The sequence below is a fragment of the Peromyscus eremicus genome, chromosome 16_21, assembly GCF_949786415.1.
Source record: "Peromyscus eremicus chromosome 16_21, PerEre_H2_v1, whole genome shotgun sequence".
In the NCBI taxonomy this organism is placed as follows: domain Eukaryota; kingdom Metazoa; phylum Chordata; class Mammalia; order Rodentia; family Cricetidae; genus Peromyscus; species Peromyscus eremicus.
Window position 1 is genome coordinate 40,248,929 of NC_081432.1, and position 20,172 is coordinate 40,269,100.

General features: G+C 39.9%; 1 protein-coding gene across 3 annotated transcripts in view; it reads left to right on the forward strand.

The window, feature by feature from the left end:
• Prim2 (DNA primase subunit 2) overlaps positions 1 to 20,172 on the forward strand; it is a 233,317-nt gene that overhangs the window by 128,121 nt on the left and 85,024 nt on the right. For all 3 annotated transcript variants that reach the window (XM_059281728.1, XM_059281729.1, XM_059281730.1), the window contains one exon: positions 13,064 to 13,131. In XM_059281728.1, the coding sequence (XP_059137711.1) occupies positions 13,064 to 13,131 (68 nt within the window). The remainder of the gene's footprint in view (positions 1 to 13,063; positions 13,132 to 20,172) is intronic.

Below are 20,172 nucleotides of genomic sequence, written 5' to 3' on the forward strand. Positions count from 1 at the left end.
TCAATACCCTAGCTAGCTGCTTCTGTCTAGTGCACGCAGCCTAGAGTCATCTGAAGGAGTTTTCCTAGGTCACTCTGTGGACATGTCTGTGGGACATTGTCTTGATTGATAATTGTTCCTAGCACACTGTAGTTCTTACTAAGCACGTGGTCTTGAGTTGGATAAGAAAGCTAGTTGAAGCAAGGTGCTTTTGGTCATGGTGTTTATCATAGCAACAGAAAGCAAACTTGAATAGTTATATTGGGCTTTTTGTGCAGGGGATCTTGTGTCTCATTTGTTCAAAAATTGTTATCAGAAGAAGCAGAATGTAAAGAATGTGTGATGCAGGTATTTTCCATAGTTGTAATAAGGTGAACTTAGGGGTAGTGAGTGCTTCAAATATAAATTTTGGAGCTTTCTGTGTATGGTAAAATATCTTGGAACTAACATTGCCTATGGATTTTTTTTCCATTTTCTCTTTTCTGAAAATATATAATAAAACATGGAAATGTCAGCTATAAAGGATGGCAATTGCTCTGACTTGTCCTTTGCTTGTCTGGCTATCAATCAAACACCATCAAATCTCTTGTGCCAGAAAGTATGAAATAATGTCTTTGGAAAGTAATCAGTCAAATGTGCGTCAAGGTCTTTTAAAGTCTCAACTAGCTGTTTTGGTATCAGAAGTTTTACAAATATGATGTAACAAAATGTTTATTCTCAAGGCAGTTTATTTACTTCATCCCCATTTCTTGATTTTATACTGTGGGCGGATGGGTAAGTGCTGCTAGAATATGTCACCGAGGTCCAGAATTCACACCTGTGTTGCTACCAGGAGTGTCCAAATTCTGCTCCATTCCACCATTAAGAAGGAAATCACTAATTTGGGTTATTAGAATATCAAGTACATTTTCATAATAGCTACATTATTATTATTATTATTTTGTAATGCTTAAACTAGCAGGTAAGGATTTTTTTTAAACCTTTTCAGACTAACATTCCTCCTCCCATCTACCATGGAATTTATATATTATTAGACATAAAATAGAAAAGGGTCATAACCTGAAAACAAGAGATAAGAAAAAGATACCTACTTTCTCTAAGAAAATGGAATTTTGTGTGCCAGTTTGATTTACTAAATTGCTTATACAGACATTGAGCTAATTAGTATTAGTGTCAATACAATAAGTTCAGAAGCTTGGGTATGTGTTACTGAAGAGTTACATGTCACTACACAGGTTCTGGAGTTTAGAAATGGAAAACAGTGTGCATGTTTCAGGTTGCTACTTCAAAATGTGAATCTTTTTGAATATTATGTCATTACTCAGAAACTAAGATTTTAAGTTTGATAAAAATCTATTCAATATTCTAGAATGTGAAACTGAAATCAATCTTAAACATTTTACTTTAATATAAAAAGATGAAGAAAACAGGGAAGGAAGAGATTCTTTCAATCCTTATCTGTTTGTTGAAACATTCAAAATATGCAGTTTATTCATATTTTTTCAGTAATATCAAAAGACATTACCTCTAAATGTGTAATGAAATAAGGCCTTTTTGAAAGTCTTATTTAACGGTACATAATAACACAGGATTGAAAAGTCTAGATGGCGTTTTATCTTCAACAGAGTACAGTATACTTTTCTATTTTCATTTGTTTGTATATGTTGACCTTGGCATGTGTGTATTGTATACACACATGTGTGTCAGTGTATGTGTGTGTGTGTGTGTGTGTGTGTGTGTGTGTGTGTGTGTGTGCATGTGCGCGTGTAGGCTGGACATTGATGTTGGTCGTCTTTTCTCTATTAATCTCTAACTATTTTTGAGACTATTCATCTTTCACTGAACCAGAAGCACATAGATGGTGCTAGACTGCCTGGCAATATCTGCTTCTATCTGGATAGAGGAACAAGCTGTGAGTGAGATGTGCAGGCACACTGGGCTCTGTTTATGCCAACTAAAAGCCTTCCTACATCTGCAGAGGCAAGGTCTCATTAAGGAGGTACTCTCTGAGTCAGGAGAAAGCAAGGGAAACAGCTGGAGTGCTGAGGAAGTGAGTCCTCCCAGCAGCATCCCTGAGCACAAGGACCAGGGCTTTGTTCTAGTGACCTGAATTGCACATTGGGACCAGTGGTTGAGGTGTTAGCTGCAGGGGAAATGGGAACCCCTCTGTATCCTTTCTGATTTTTTGTTTTTAAATCACCCTCAGACTTCCCAGTACTTCAATTGTATGTCTAAGGACTTTGCTTTATTGAATGCCTGTTTCCAAGGCATTCATACAAATCTTACCCTCCAATTTGGCTTTCTTCTCCATTGCCCTGTCTCTACTTCCAAGTGTTAGTGGAAATCCAAGTTAGTGGGAAATGAGGTTTTACTTTTATTTATTTATTTATTTGTAAAAATAAGTAAGTAAATAAATAAAAAGTTAAAGCTTGCATTTATGCATGCATATCTCTTCTCTGTCTCTTCACTTCGGTAATTAAATATAATGGTGGGTTCTTTGATGTTAACTTCAGATTACTTAATCTAGAGCATGTTAAGTACAGGGCAGAACAGGGTTCAACATTACAAGCACAGTACACTGCATGGAGGCGTGCCAGTTCAGTGGGAACTTAGACCGACTCTTTGGACAGGCTAGAGATCCAGCAGGACTAAAGGAACTGTTGACTGCACTCAGAGAAGACGAAGGACATGCACTATGAAGGCCACTGTTCTCCAGAAGTCTGTAGTGGGCGTCTTTAGTGCACTGAGTACAGTCTGTGTGATTATTTAGGAAGCTTTGTGAGTAACTTCCATCTAATGCAATTTAGCTTAATATTCATGCTTGAGGAACAGTTTAGCTCTGCAAAACTCAGGAAGGGCATTTTTTTTTTTTTTTTTTTTAGTATGAAGTAAGAAATAACAAATTTATATTTAGGTTAGTATGGTACGGATACTTTAAAAGGAGATAATGAATGAAAATATAATAATGAATTTTAGTTTCTTTAGTTATTGTTCTACAAATTATTTATTTATTTATTTACTCATCTATCTATCTATCTATCTATCTATCTATCTATCTATCTATCTATCTATCTATCTATTTTAGACAGGGTTTCTCTGTGTAGCTTTGCGCCTTTCCTGGGACTCACTTGGTAGCCCAGGCTGGCCTCGAACTCACAGAGATCCGCCTGGCTCTGCCTCCCAAGTGCTGGGATTAAAGGAGTGCGCCACCACTGCCCGTCTCCACAAATTTATTACATGACTTAACATCTAAAAGCTTAAATGGTTTGTAATGTCTTTGAATATAAATTTTTTTTGGTTGAAACAAATGTTAGTCCCATTTGTATCATCAGGGACTTCTTTGGTAGGAGCCTATAGAAAGTGAAAATATAATGTTATGTTTTTAAAAGTAATAAGATATGTAAAGTCTACAAGAGACTAAGTCACCAAAGCTGTCATGGTGGCACCGTTTCCCCAGCGATGTTCTAGAAGCAGTGCAGAATGTTTATCTGTATAAAGATTGCGGCAGTAGACTGAAGCAAGGTTGTTGTTTTTGTTTGGCTTTGCTGGGGCTTGAACCCAGGGCCTTGTAGATGCCGGCAAGTGTCCTACCGCTGAGACAGATGGTGATTCGGCTAGTAAGAAGTTCAGTGACCTTTGGCGGACCAGTTTGACACACTACCTTCTTGGGGAGTGTCCTACATACGGAAAACCAATGAGAGTTACTTGTGTGGTTCTGTCCTTGTTCCATAAGTAGAGTCTCTTAGGCCACTAAAAAGTGGACAGTTCAGCCTCTTGGCTGTTGGCAGGAAGAATGGGGCATTCTGGATTTCATGTGCCAGATTCTTCTTTTGTTCTTGAAGAGTCTGGTGGTGAGACTAATTGTGAGCTTAGTGGTTGAGTACTGCCTAGCAAGTACCAGGCCCTGGGCTTACTCCCCAACTAGAAAGAAAGGAGGAGAGGGAGGAGGCAGAAGGAGAGCAGCCGAGGTCAGCAGAAGTTCAGCAGTGGGGAAACAGCTTGCTGTAGCTTAAGAATTTTGAGCCTAGCCGGGCGGTGGTGGCGCACGCCTTTAATCCCAGCACTCGGGAGGCAGAGCCAGGCGGATCTCTGTGAGTTCGAGGCCAGCCTGGGCTACCAAGCGAGTTCCAGGAAAGGCGCAAAGCTACACAGAGAAACCCTGTCTCAAAAAACCAAAAAAAAAAAAAAAAAAAAAAAAGAATTTTGAGCCTAAATTATAGTTACTCTCAAAGTTGAAAGAGTTCTATGGGGGAAAAGTGCATGACCCATGTGTGCCCTCTCCATGTACCTCTCCTATCCTTTCTCTTCCCACACAAGCACTTGTTTTATAGTTTATAAATGATAGCAACATGCTGCGGTGCTCAGGGTAGCCCCTGGTACCCGTTTTCCTCTCACGCTAGGCCCCATGATCAAAACCGAGAGCTGGAATAGCTGCTTGCATGGGTCCCACGCTTACTTCCTCAGTCTGTGTGTGGCAGCCAGCCCCCTGAATTGGAAACATCTTGTTACCTCTATAGTGCTTACTATTCTTTGGAAGTTAAACTACTGGCATGTTTAGAACCCAGATGGAATCTCTTTTGCTCAGCAAGGTCATTTGCCAGTTTTGGAGCCTTGGTATTGAAAATCATGTTGGTGACCAGCAGATAGGGAAATTTCCAGGTGCTGCTGCAGACTGATAAGCTGCCTCTGGTGTGCTGATCCGTGAGATAACCTGTTCACAAGCACTGTGAAAACCAGTAAATTCTGTGGGCGTTCGAGTACTAGGTGTCCTGATTAGCAAGGAGCAGTCTGACCTGCCAAGGGAGAGTCTGAGATGGGAGAACAAACTTGGCTCCAGAAGAAAGTGGGAGAACAAGGAGTTCAAGTGTAGGCCCTGTAATTGGGATCCGTTGCTGTTAGAAGAGAATGTAGTTCAGAAGGACACAGGATTTGCTCTTGTTAAAATCAATGAAGTTAAAGGAGCAGCTGCTTGTAAAAGTTAATTTTCTTTGACATCTGCTTTGGTCCCAGTAATAAAAACAATAGCTCTGTTGAACGGCCTGTCTTTTCTAGCCCTGCATCTTCTTTGTTACTGTGAGAACTGTTTGGAAAATTGTTGCCTTTTGGTTTCGGAAAATGAACAATGAATTGTTTGTCTTTTAAGATCAGTGTAAAGCGTAATCCATGCATCTTTAATTTAGTAGAAAACATTTTTAGTTGGTACTCTTCGGAAATAACAGGATGTATAGGGCCATTCCAGATCTGTGATTTGAAGAACATGTGACAATACTTTGATAAGTGTTTTCTGTTTTCTTTAGTTAAAAATTTAAACTTGATTCTTTTTATCATTTGCAAAGATACTCCAATGCCTCTGTCCTGTTTCAGGGGTGCAGAATGCTGTTCTGCTTATTCGAGTAGACAATGTTAAGTGACACACGGTGCTTGACTTTGCGTCATCCACCTCAGATTTCTGTCTGGGTGCTCCTATGATAGTAGATATTTTCATCTCTCTGGAGTTTTATAAGAACGCAGAAGTGACTGGTAGAGGGTAAAGGCACCAGAGAACAAAACTGAGCAATATTTCCAAGTGAGCTACGTTTTCCTGTCATTTTTATGTGTTTTAATTTAGCCAGTGTTAGGCGAGCAGTTCAGGGAGGAGGGATTTATTATTTTAAAATGGGCCGCCTTGTTCTTTATTTTCAGCTGATTGAACCACCTTTGGTTTTAAAGTTCCGTTGTCTCTTTAAGACCCACTTACTAGATTTGACTGTGTGTTTGCACCTCGTTTATTCACGTTCCCTCTTTGCATGCTTATCTTTTGAAAATCGTGAGAAATATGTTCTTTTGACAGGCTCCTTAGGAGCCCCTTGACAGTTGTCTTGAGAAAAGATTTGATTGATTTTCATGAGTAGGTGAGTACCTGCATGGATGCAGTTGTACCATGTGCATGCCTGGCACCCTCAGGGGCCAGAAGAGGGTGTTGGATCTTCTGGAACTCGAGTTACAGACAGTTGTGAGCTCCATGTGGGTGCGGGGAACCGAACCTGGGTCCTCTCAAGAGCAGCCAGTGCTGGCTGACACCAAGTCCTCTCAAGAGCAGCGACAGGCGTCAGTGTTGCAGGCAAAATGCTTTCTTTACCCAGTGTGTTTTTCCTACAAGGTAGAATTCACTTACTCAGACTCAGCCTCCTCCTCTAAAATGTGCTGGGAGTGCTGGTTTCTTGTTCCCTCTACCAGATGTAATTGCTTTTCATTTGTGTTATAAACTTTCAATCCATTGGAGCAAAAAATTCATTTCTTTTATTATTCAACTAAGGATAGCAGATCTCTAATCTCCCATTCCATATCCAGAGCAGGTACTAGTAATAAATCATATTTCCTGTATATGATTGGAGCGGATGGGATTTAGGACATTTTACTCCAAAACATGCTACCTTGGCATTTGGGGAAACAGAGGGAAGAAGGTGACTTGCTGCCCCGCCCCCCCAGCAGGCCATAACACTATCATTACTGAAGCCCCCCCCCCCCCCCCCCCCGTAGAAAAGGAATTTATCTCTGAAGACCCAGGGACACAGTGAAGAATCTACAAGTCTATGTTACTAAACCTCTCTCTCAGTCATTTCTATTGTAATTCTCCTTCTCCTCCAGTTATATTTCTGAACAGCTACCCATGAAGCCTCTCATTTTGTATAAAATTTACATTAAAAATAAACTCACACTTTTCTCTTGTCAATGTGTCATTGGTTATAGTGATCTTAGTCACAAAGGTACTATTCCTAGGTAGTGAGTGACAGTTGTAAGCTACAGTTTTACATCCCTGCTCCATCTCTGGTCTGGGGATCAGGTAGTCCATAGCCTCTAGTGCTGTGTACTTGCTGGTGAGATTTACATCTAAGTCTTTAGCCCCACAACCTTCACTGGACTGTGGGTCCATGCTATATTTGGTTGTCTCCAAGATACTTTTAAATACTTATTTTATATTTATGACTATTTTTCGCGCGTGTATGTGTGTGTGTGTGTGTGTGTGTGTGTGTGTGTGTGTGTATGCATGCATGTATCACATACATGTAGTGCCTATGGAGGCCAGAAGAGGGTGCCCAGACTCCCAGAACTGGTGTTACAGAGGGTTGTGAGCCACCATGTGGGTGCTGGGAACTGAACCTGGATCCCAGGCAAAGAGCAGCCAGTATTCTTAAATGCTGAATCATCTCATCAGTGCCTTAGATTTTTTTAAAATTTTAATCTTAATTAAATATTTTTTTGAAAAAAATTCTGAATTCAGCTCTTTTAATTTGTTTGTTTAATTGACTGTTTTGAGACAGGCTATCATGTATGCCAGACTGGCCGTAAACTCCTGACCTTCCTGCGTCAAGCTCACAAGTGCTGTGACTAAGTGTGGGCCACCAGGCCAGCTCTAAAAGGCAATCTAGCCACTATTTTACCTGCCTGCCCACTTTCCTGGTGTCCTCCACGTCCTTAGCCACCGAGTTCTGTGGTGCACTCTTGCTTCATTTTCCGGTGCTCACATCCTTCTTTCTTCCACAGTGTCTCGGCCACAGTTTGGCTGTTTGTCTCGAGTCCCTGTGGGTGCCACACTCTTAACTGCTCTCCTTGTTGCTGTTGAAGCTTGCCCTGCTCAGTTCCTTTCACTACTGGAAAGACACCTGTCCTGCCTCGCCCCAAGTGTTTCAAACACAGATGTGTGCAGAACTCACCTCCAGGAGACACCCAAAGTTAATAGACTGTCATTGCTTTGGAGTGTTCTCAGGATTGAGGAAAGGGAGAGAATGTCACTTAGAAAACTTCTCTAGTGATTTGTGCCCTTTCCTTTCCCTTTTCCTAGATAAATATCAAATTGCTTTCCGCACAAAAGAATTTAAAAACCTACTATTGCTTAATTCTTTCCGTGTTGACCAACCTCTACTTTGAGCTATATTGAAGAGATTGTATCTAAGTGGAAGGTACACTTACATGTTATTCTGTGTTTTCTGTCGCTGTGAGTTTTCTGTTTTCAACGGGGAGGTGAGGTGTCAGGGTCTCACTCTGTAGGTCAAGGTGGGCACAACTCCCAATCCTCCTGCCTCCCCCTCCCCAGTGCTGAGATTAGAGGTGTGTACTGCCATGCCCCACATGTGTTTAAAAGACACGTGTGCCAAGCATTTTATTTCCAATCCTTGAGTAAATTAATCTTCTAATTACTATTTACATTTCAGTTTCCATCCAATTCAGTGTCCTTTGGGGATAGGGTTGTTCTGAGACAAACATTTTGGATTTCTTTCAAAAAGTTATTGTGTAGCAGAAAGCACACCAACCACATCCTCGGAGATGTTTAAATACACACTTTAAATCTGACACTGCTGGTTTCCATGCAAAGCCCGTTTCTTTACTTTAGTCTAGCTGACCTTAGTTCAGAGGTGCTGTTTGCACTGACTCTTCTTACTGTCTGACATGCTTTGAAGTTGTCTCAGACTTGTCAGATTTTCTTATTCATTTTATTTTTTAAACTTATATGTACATGGGTGTGTCAGTGGGCAGGGCATACACACTTGAGTTCAGGTGCCTAAGGGGGTGGGGAGAGGGCATTGGATTCCCTGCAGTTGGAGTTATAGGTGGTTGTGAGCCACCTGATTTAGGTTCTAGGAAATAAACTCAGGTCCTCTGGAGGAACAGCAACTGCTCTAACCTCTGAACCATACCCAGGTTTGTTTTTTTTTTTAAATTGTTTTTATCCATTGAGAAAGACTTTACACTTTTAATAATGTCTAAAAAAAATATGTCTTCACTTGATAGTTCTCTTTTATCTGTAGCAATTATCTAATGACCAAAATCCCCCTCAGTCCAAACCAGGAAGTAAAAGGAAAGAACTATGGTAGTTTCTCCATAGTGTATAATGTATTTTACATTTCTGTGCACTTAGATAAACACATACTGAGGTTTTATGAGTTTACACTACACCCATAATTTGAGTTTTGAACCTGAAAGCCACAGTTCCTTTGTCTTAGCTAGGGTTTCTATTGCTGTGATTGAAACACTGTGACCAAACCAAAAAGGAAGTTGGGAAGGAAGGGTTTTTTTAGCTTACACTTACATATTGCTGTTCATCATCACAGGGAGTCAGAACAGGAACTCAAACAGGGCAGGAGTCTGGAGGCAGGAGCTGATGCAGAGGCCATGGAACGCTTACTGGATTGCTTCCCATGACTTTCACAGCCTGCTTTCTTACAAAACCCAGACCACCAGCCCAGGGATGGCACCACCCACAATGGGCTGGGCCCTTCCCTATCAATCACTAATTAAGAAAATGCCAGATCTTACAGCCAGATCTTATGGAGGCATTTTCTCAAGTTTCCTTCCTTTCAGATAATTCTAGTTTGTGTGTCAAGTTAACATAAGACTAGCCAGTGTCTCTATCTATGGATCACTTGCTGTATTTAAAGAAGGACTTTAGATGTTCTATTGAGCTAGAAATGGAAGGGGAAATGTATATGGCCCTCTGAGTAGTAAGTTACATTTACTAATGAAGTTAGAGTACAAGGCCAACAGGATCATTGCCTAGGGCAGACTTTCTGAACTACTGGCCATGTGGGGACGAGTCAGGATTGATGGTGTGGCAGAGAAGAGTGTTTTCTGTTGTGTGTCCAGATCTTGGGTGTTCACATGGCTCTATGAGAGATTTGCTCAATGATACCAATCTTTAAAGATTCATTTTTATTATTTTTAAAATTATGTGTCTGTTTGTGGGTATATGCATGTGAGTGCAGGTGCCCATGGAGGCTAAAGATACGTGAGCTCCTGGAACTGGAGTTACAGGCAGTTGTCCTGTTGTGGGTGCCGGGAACCAGACTCATATCCTTCAAGGAGCAAGCGGTATGTGCAACTGCTGAGCCCTCTCTCAGCAGTATCAGTCTTTTAAAACAAAATTTATCTAAGCATCACTGAGTCCAGTTGTAATGGCGCATTCCTATAATATTAGCATTCTGGAGATGAAGCCGGGAGGGTTGTCTCAAGTTTGAGACCAGTCTGATCTATAGAACAAGTTTTAAGCCACTCAGGGCTTTATATGGAGACGCTGTCGCAAAAAAGCCAGAGGGGAGGAAAATCAGTCCCTTGTCATGCTTGCCAAACCACAAAAAGCTTCACCATTCCAAACTCCTCCTTACTACTTTCGGTTCGTCTCTCTATCTCTTCCAGATGCCCTCTGATGGTCTCTGATTACTTTCTGTCAACTAGTTGACCTCTCAGCCTTTTGACCCAAGGTTAATTTTATTTAATTAACTCAAATGCTAACTTGGGGATCACAGTGTGATCAGATATCCCCCAACAATGAATCCTTTGAAGTAGGCATAATTTTGGGATTCATACAGAGTATATTTTTGTGTTTTTTATAAAAAAAACCCACCAAGTTTATAAATAAAATTTATTAGCTTGCTATTCACTTTAACTTGTAGAGAAAATGTTTAAACTGTCTAATAAACATCTTGGTCTGATAGGATATTGCCTTCTGGGAGAGCTGATCACTGTCATTTAGTTTTGATTTAGATTTGATTTTCATGAAAGCAGGGATTTGAAAGCCTTTACCTATCAAGAGCAGATAGAGAGATACTTTTCTTTTTCATCAGTTAATAGAGTGAGTTGCATGATCCTGTCACCATTCTGTAGCTAGCTCTGTTACACATCTGTTAGTTATTATTGCTGGGGCTGTGGCAGCCTCATGGTGGGATGGAGGGAAGAAGCCAGTATGGTGCTTTAGAAGTTTGAAGAGCGTCTCTGCAGCTGGCAGCCCCTTAATGACAGCTGCAGTAGTCACTTGAAGTCAGGGCATGGGTCTACCGCCAGTTTGGGGACAGGTTCATTGTCACCCCTCCTTAACCCAAAACCACGCACTATTTTTGAAAATGCTAAATGTTTTACAAGTTGCGAAGGATAGCCTTTGGAAAACATTCTGACCCTATCTCCAGTTTAGAAATCATTGTTGGTAGATATTTGTCCAAGTTTGCTTTCTGTTACTGCATGGCCAAAAGCAACTTGGGGAGGAAAAGGTTTATTTCATATTATAACTTACAGTCAATCAGAGCAGGAACTCAAAACAGGAACCCAGAGGCAGAAACTGGAGCAGAGACGGTGGAAGAATCTGCTTACTGGCTTGCTCCCTCTGGCTCATGTTATGTTGTGCTACCTTTCTTATACTACCAGCACCACAGTAGCAATCCAGAAAATGCCCCTCAGGCATGCCCATAGGTCTGTTGGATGGAGACAGTTCTTCAGCTGAGGTTCCTTCTTCCCAGATCGCTCAAGTTGACAGCCCAGCTTCGTCATGACAGTTAATTAAGTAGAGAAGCTCAAAATCGAATTGCTCTGTTCTAGACACCTAGCTGTGACAACTTCCTACCTGGGCCTCTTTTGTGTATCTTGTGTAGCAGGTTGGAACTGGAGTTGGTCTCTTACTTTTAGTTGAGTGTTTCACTACTGTGGCCCCAAGATGAAAATTTTGTAAAATTTCGAGTGTAAGATCATTGCAATAACTTTAACCTGAAAGCCTAAGAGAATTCTTGGCAGATTTTAGTTAGAGAAGAAATTAACTCTTAATTTAAAAACCTTAATCTTTTAGTGTGGGATAAATTAGGAGAAAAGCAAAATGGGAGGCAGATATAGTAGTGAATGGAATGCATTAATAGTTCAGGGAAAAGCAAGTGGAGGATGGAGCTGAGATGAAGGACTGTTTAAGGAATTCCCTCATTTGGAGTGAACAGCTGTCTAGGAAATGTGGTGTGGCAGAGAGGTGTCTGTCTGTTTTCCCTTAGAAAAGATGGTTTAATTAGGAAGCATGCTATGGAAATTGACAAGTGCTTGGGAAAGTCCAGCCTGTCTGCTCTGTTCTTAGAAAATTGGCTTTTAAAATATCATTTTTAGAGAATAGCTTAGGATCTGAGACATGACATCTCTTTAACAATGAAAGTGGTATTTTGTAGAGGGATTTGACATTAAAGATTCCATGATAGGATGTGCTAAAGGTTTGCTTATAAAGTTTGATAACTTTTCTGGTGATGACATACTAGGCAACATTTTTTCATGAATACTAAAAATCTTTTTGTGCTAAAATTGTAGTGTCACAGTATTGTATTTTAATTTAATAACTGTTGATTGTTGACTTATGTGAAACTCAGAATGCTTGCTATTCATAATTAGACATTGTTTAGTTAAATGTTGTCATACAGTGTTTTGGTCTTGTCTTTTCTTTTTTGGACTTATTCTGCCATTGAGTTACAGCCCAACTCTAAAACTTACATTAGAATATTTTAATATTTTCAATTATAGCTGTTATTCATACAGTATAAGAAGTTGGTTTGATAAATTGTTTTCTGTTTTCAGGAACTCTTATATGAAAACAATGGAGTGAGGATACTCTTCATAGTACCAAAGGATGTCTTTAGTCCACTACTTTTCCTAAGATTCCCTTCTGTGAATTGTCAGATGAGTTCTTTTTAGTAGAGTTTGCCTTTCAGTTTTGGTCTCCTAGATTAATTTGAGGTCACATTTTAGTATTAAATACTTTTAGTTGGTTTTGAGTCTTAGAAGATGTACTTGGTTGTTAAAATTAAGGAAATCATGAGGGAGAGTTTGTGTGTATTCCACTTTCATGATTGCTTAGCCATAAGTGAAAGTCCCCCTCCCTAATGGCATCATTATCTTAGAATCATACTGTAAAATTAGGTTTTATACATTTTAATGTTTAGAACTTTTTCCAGTTTATTTACAGAGATAATGTGCTTGTGAGTAGAGGCTTTTGCACAGACTCAGACAGGGCTCTTGGCTTTCTCTTCATGCAAAGCTCAGTAACGTATTGTGTCCTCAAGACGCTGTAGTTTCTAAGACAGGCTCTCTCTGGGTAGTAAAGGCTGGCCTTGAGCCCTCCATCACCTGCCTCCACCTCCTGAGTGCTGGAGACATGTAGTTATTTAGTCCCGATGAATGACTAATCCCTTGATTTTAAGGACAGAAGTGCCCCCCCCTCCCCCCGTGTTTGTGACAGCTTGATTTTCACCCAGCTCCCCTTTGCTTTACAGTGCGGCCCTTGTCGCATTTCTGACCCTTTTCTCTGTTTCAGCTAACAGCCAGGTCCTTGCCTGCTGTGCAGTCAGATGAACGGCTCCAGCCTCTGCTCAACCACCTCAGGTAACAGTCTTGTCAATGTTAAACCAGTTACAGCTTTTTATTTGCTTGAATTCTGTTAATCAACTTGAATACTTGCTATCCTTGGTTCTAGAATGCTGAGCAAGTTCGTTTCATTCAACAAAAATGTATAAACTATTTGTTACATTTAAATCAAGCTGAGTATAGGTGACCAACTTAACGGAAAAATATAAAATTAATGTGCTTTTTACTTAAGCACAAAGCTAAGGTATACTTTTATTTGGAATTGATGAATGGATGAGGTTTGTTTCTAAATATAAAAATAACATAATTCAATATTTATAAAACAAACAAACTATAGGCAAAGGAAAAAGTCTGTTATTACTATTCACAAATAATATTTCTTCCTTTTATGCTCTTTAAAAATGCGGTATTGAAACAGTGGCTTTATTGAATTTACTTCTTCTCATTTACCACAGACATGAGGCTTGTCACTTTATTGAAGTCATTCTAAAAACATCATTCTTAGTGATTGCATTAAAGTTTTCTTTTACAGTTGTATTATAGTATATTTGTCACTATTGATATTGAAGATATTTAGGCCATCTCTAGTTCTTTTTGCCTGCAGTAATGTCATTGAATTGATCCACATGAGATAGTTAATGACACCATACTGGTTAAGCCAATTAAAAGTATATGAATCCTATTAATGGCCAAACTAAGAGTGGAATTATGCCTCCAAAATGTCTCTTGGTGCCCAAGCTCAGGGGTACAGTGTTTTTAAAGACAAACCCCACAATACGTTAGTGCTCAAGGTGGGGTCACAGCAATGAGGGCTTTGGAGTTGCCTGGTAGCATCTATTTTCTTGCAAAGCTCAGCCATATTATCCACACACTCCATGACAATTATTTTTGATTTATGCATCATCTTAGTTATTTTGGTTTTATATTTAAGCTTGCATACACATCATTTATTTTGGTTAATATAGCTATTAATATATTAATATAACCATGGTCAGGGTCACAGACATTCCCAAAAGCATTGCCAAGGTGGATGTGGCCGTTGAGGGTTAGAGGGCTGAGAGGTATCCAGACAGACACAAAATAAAGTCAGGACAAGATGGCGTCAGCTTAGTCATTTCACCTTGTGTAAACCTTTGCCTTTATCTGTATTTTAGGTTATTTCATCAGAATAGTCTTTTAGAAGCAGAATTACTTTGTCATAATGTATGGACTACTTTGAAGATTTCAGAATATATGTATTTCTTTACAAAATGTTATTCTGCTTACATTCTTATACTGTACATGACTACCCAGGCTGCTTTAACCTTGAACGAGGCAGATCAGCCACAAAGCTGTTGCAGGATAATTCAGTCAGCCATAAAAATGCTACTGTGGCCACCTCAGTTCTCATGAAGAATGGCTTTTAGACATTTTATTATCCATTTCTGTTTTAGGGTGAGATTAACAGTCTGTATTCTTTACTCAATTATTGATAGCATCTCATGACTTTATTTGATTTGAGGTACTTAAAGTATAAAAGATTGTAACTCAGTTATATTTGATCCAAGCAGTTTTCTCTAAATTTTTATTTAGCCTATTTACATTTACAACACTTGTATAGTCAACGAGAATATTGTTTCTCTTTAGCGTTTCTAATTTTTAAGTTTTTAAGGATTTATTTATTGTAGTTTTAGTTATATGTAGTTTTATGAGTATTTTGCATTTCTATGTGTTTTGCACCATGTTCCTGCAGTGTGTGAGGAGGTCAGAGAGGGTGTCAGATCCCCTGGAACTGGAGTTACTCAGGGTTGTGAGCCTCTGGGTCAGTGTGGAAACCGAACCCTGGTCCTGTGCAAAAGTAGCCATTGTTCTTACCCACTGAACCATCTCTCTCTCAAGCTTTCCCCTCTCCTTTGTCACTGAGAAAGTTTACATTCTGGCATTTTTTTTGGTTTTCATTCTTTGCTGCCCCCTTTCCTTTCCCTTTCTCCCTCTGGGTCAGTAATTTTCATGTTTTCATGTAATTGATTCTGGGGATTAGCCGTGTGGGATGTGACTAAGACTAGTGTTTCTGGTGCCGAGAAGCAATGCATCTTGTATATATTTGTTTCATATCCTAGAGCTGTGTTCATGGGTCAAGAAACCTAGACTTGGTTTGAGTATGCTGTTCAGTCTCACTTCTCTGACCCTTCTAAGTCTTTTGATTTTCTCTCCAAAGCATCTCTTACTTCACTAGCTTGTGCAGTGCTACTCATGCTTTCTCCGCTCTGATACAGTTTGCATCACCGCCAGAGGTGATTATGTTCTTGGCTTTAGCTCTTCTGTGTCTGTCTCTCTACCCGCCCCCCCCCCCCCCCCAGCTTGGTGCTGCTCTGAATGTCCTGCTGGTAAGAGCTGTAACCTGGTGAATGATTGATTGTTCTTTAGTTCAGGTGTCATGTTCTCTGGTCATGTAGTTCCCTTCTTAGCCTGGCCCAGATGCCTTCCGATAGGTAGTTTCTTTATCCCTGGCTACCTCTGTTAGAGAATTGGATGTTGTTATTGTTTTCCTACGGCCCAGTAGCCAGGATGATACCCCACACTCAGGAGGTAGGTACTATGTGTTTTGCAGAGTGAAGTGGAAGTTGTGCTGTTTATCCTTTCTTCTTTCTCCTGAATGAAAATTTTATATTTGAGAAATAAATTTCCCCCAAACATTTTGCTAGTTCAAAATATAAGTCAAAGAGGTTGACTCTTAGCTCTAGTGAATACTTGATTCTGGGCAATCATGATAGATTCTCCTTCTTCTATCTCAGTATGGTAATTGTCACCTAGAATTTAGATTAACTACTGAATCTCTTTGAGTCCTTGAAACTTGCACAGACTGTACGTTCGTTTAGGGCTTTTATTCTCTGTGGAGTTCTTTCATGACTGGTTGCTAGGCAACCAGGACTGGATGTTGCTTTTTTATTGTTATTAAACCAAATGGCTTCTCATTTTATTACTGTGTCAGAGACATCTGTAGGTAGGGTGGCAGCTGGTGTGCATAGCTTGGCACTTCCTGTTCTACAAAGTAATCCTACGAAATGTGTGCCTTTCAAGCATATTGGATTGTCTTTTGGCTGTCAAGTATGTGATGATTTTCTTTTATCTTCCTTTTTTTTTAAGGTCAAAGTGGCAAAGAATTGAGCTAGGCTGTAGCTCAGTTGGTAGAGTGCTTTAATAGTGAGCATGAAACCCTGGGTTGATCTCTCCATTGTGACATCAACAGGGTGTCCCTTGGCAGATAGAGTCAGGGTGATCAGAACCTCAAGGTCATTCTCCACTATATAGTGAGCTGAAGGCAGGTCTAGGGTGCATTAGACTCAGCTTCAAAAACAACAACAACAACAACAAAATGATGAGAAAGATGATCACTTGCTTTGAGATATTCTAATGACAATCTTGTTAGGAAAAAATAAATTATCATTGATTTATGTGAACTTTATAATTTAAGTGTGACCTAGAGGAGGTAGACTTTAGAAGGTGTTATTCAAGTCATTATTTGTTCTAACTTCAGTGCCTCTAATGATCAAAGATGAAAGATGAATAGCATTTGAAGAGCATTTTAATTAAATTTGTCAATAAATCTCATTTGGGAGATTATCTGGTTACCTGTAAATATTGAAGGAACAGTGTAGAGGAATTGCTAAATTCTTTTGTAACATTTAGTCACTCAGAATTTTCCAACCTGATAATCTAGGCCATTTCTTAACTCTATGTATGTATGTATGTGTGTGTGTGTATATATATATATAATTGAGACTGAAGATGTAATATATCCATATTTTTTCACTGAGTTCAGTTCTCTTATTAAAACTTAAACACAGAAAAGCACATGCCTCAGTATCTTGTAGAAGTAAGTTTATTTTCACTCATTAGTAGCATTTATTGGTTACTGATTGCCTGCTATGTGCGTCAGTAAAAGTGAGGCACAGTTTGTTATCCAAGAATTCCCAGGTTTGGCTTCATCCCAGACTGGCACATTAGCGGGTTACAAAACTGGCTAAGCTTTTGATTATAACTGGATACCAAGGCACACAGCTTTATTAGTTAACTTGTTTCCCCATGGGGCAATTTCCTTAAATGATGGTACCAAGGCTCGCTTCCTTTTTAATGTTTGTACTTTCTAGCTCAGTAGTGTCTCAAGTTGGCAGTTCAGATTGGAGAAATCCTTAATCCTACTTGTAGAATATTGTCTTTAACAATAGAATAGAGGAGAAGGAGACTATGCCTCTGTCAAATTAATAATTTCCGACAATTTAGTCTTGAAATGATTGTAAGACATATGTAGAGAATATATTTAGTGAATAGCTAGATAAAGACCTACAATGTGAGGGTGATTTTAATGTGAGAAATGTTTGCTGGTCACTCTCTATAGGTGATTGTTACAGTCAGGTACACGGTTGAGCTAACTGAGGCAGAGAGAGCGAAAGAGGAGAGGAAATGACTTGAGTGGAGTCCACAGCATATTGGTGTTTGACCTCTGTGGGGCAGCATGGGAATAGGAGATGAGTTAGGAGAGAAACTAGTAGAAATACCAGGGAGAGCTCTCTGAATGCCTGGAGCACACAGAGAGGATATTGTTTCAAAGGCACTAAAGCAATGGTCATAACCCCTCTGGGGTTGCATATGAATATCCTGCCCAGCAGACTTACATTACGGTTCATAACAGCAGCAAATTACAGTTATGAATAGCAACAAAATAACTTGGTGTTTGGGGGTCACCATAACATGAGGAACTGTATTAAAGGGTCACAGCGTTAGGAAGGTTGAGAACTGGTGGGCTAAAGGAAAGCTTAGAGCACTGTCACACACCACAGGGAAGTTAGGCAGGAAGTAAACAGTGCCAGCTGAAGTAACCCAGAAATTAGCCACAATGTTATAGTAGTGGTACAGCTGGGAATGCGAGTCCTACCAAGGAATAAGTAAGAACTGAGGCTGTGGAGACAGGACATCCACACTCCTCTTGCTAGGGCTTCATTCTAAGGGCAGCAAAGGAAGAAGGGCTGCATTCGTGGGCTTCTTAGTTGGAGATCGTTTTAGTTTAGTTGTTGTTGTTGTTAAGATTGCAGAGGTAGACACATTTACAGGATAAGGGGAAAAGAATTATGGGAGTTAGAGGGAACTAATCAAAGGAGAAAGGCTGAGAGGGTACAGAGTGAATAGGACCAAGGACTCAGATTGGTTGGCATTTGCAAAGTGCTGATCAACATAGTATGCCAGTTCCTGTTCAGAAGAGCTTTCTGGGAATAGCAGGTGGACACTGTTGTTTCTGTCTTTAAAAGTTGACAGAACTTTAGAGAAAGTTCTCTTCATGAAAGCTTAAAACTTTAAAACTTTAGAACTCTTTAAAACTACTGCCCATCTCTCTCCTCAGAAGAGAGAGACACAGTGATGGTCCCCGGTATTTCCAAGAATTTGGGAGATTGGGGCAAGGGGATGACTTAAACCATGTGATTAACACATCAAGACCCTGTTTTGAAAACAATGAAGAAGGGTGATGAATGGATATTTCATAAGATACTACTTTTTTTTTCCTTCAAAATTTCTATTAGGAAAAACTCTTCAGTTAGGTAAATTAAACTGGTTTTGACTTGCTGAGAAATCAGAGTAACCAAAGAATCAACAACAACCCCCCCCACACACAAAATTCTAAAATGGGGGGAGAATTTGTATGAATAATTTGTTTTCCTTAAGCCATGCATCATTATCTCCCCCATTAATGAGCTGCATCTCCTTGTGAGTTCACTGTCACCCTGTACGTCTGCCGTTGATTTTCCAGCCATGGTTGCTTAGCGCACAGGTTTACTTTTGAGCTGTACAAAGATCTTTGGTTATGTTCTCATGAATCTACACACTCATCGTAAATGAGAATCTTTTACTGCTCTAACCCTGCTACTCCATGGGGTAATATTTATAAAGTAGTAGGAGTTTTTAAAATTATGTTTATTTGATTATTCATGTGTGTGGGTAAAACAACACGCAAGAGCTGGTTCTCTCCTACCTGTGGTCCTGAGGACCACACTCAGGTTAAAGATGGTGGCAAGCACCTTTACCCACTGGCCCATCCTATCAGCCCTTCAGGCAAGCATGGGTGTATAATAATAATCACTATTTCCACTTATTATATCACTTAGAATTTAAAGTATGGAAGCTTGAGATTAAAGAGAAAAACTTTATACTGGTTTTACATATAAGAATTTGCATGAGAGATTTTATTCCCTTAAATATACTGTAGTGCCTCTCCATAATGTGTGTATTTCTCCTGTGTCCCTCCACTTTAGCATAGGGAATTTGTGTGTGTGGAGGTGGGGTGGGTGGGGAACAGGTTGTTCCTAATCATACTGACTCTCTATGTGTATATATTTCTCCTACATCCTTCAACTTTAAGATAAAGAATAGGGGAGGGCAGGATGTTACTAATCTAACAGTTATTCTTATTCAATGTCTTGTCTTTAATTGAAGAATAAATAATTTTAAAACTATGTAGCTCAAATTGCTAAATGGTTGTATTAATAAAAACCCGGATTCAGATATTGGGGTAAATGCTGAAAGATCAGAGAGACAAAGGAACAAGCCACAGCTACTTCTCACCTCGCCAACTCCACAAGTCCTCTGAGTCCTTAGCCAAAAGGGGCTTCTGCCAAAAAAGCTCTCAGCTGAAAGACCTCTAGTTCCTGTCTCCTCACACCTTATACACCTTTCTCCGCCCCCGCCATATTACTTCCTTCCTAATGCTGGGATTAAAGGCGTGTGTGCTTCCCAAATACTGATAGCAGAGGCATGAGATCTCAAGTACTGGGATTAAAGGTGTGTGCCACCACTGCCTGGCTCTGTTTTTCTCCTAGACTGAATCAATCCCATGTAATCCAGGGTGGCTTTGAACTCACAGAGATCCAGACAAATCTCTGCCTCCCAGTGCTAGGATTAAAGGTGTGTGCCACCACTGCCTGGCCTCTATGTTTAATCTAGTGGCTTGTTCTGTCCTCTGATCTTCAGGCAAATATTATTAGGGTACAACAAAATCTCACCACAAAACTTTGTTTGCTATATACTGTT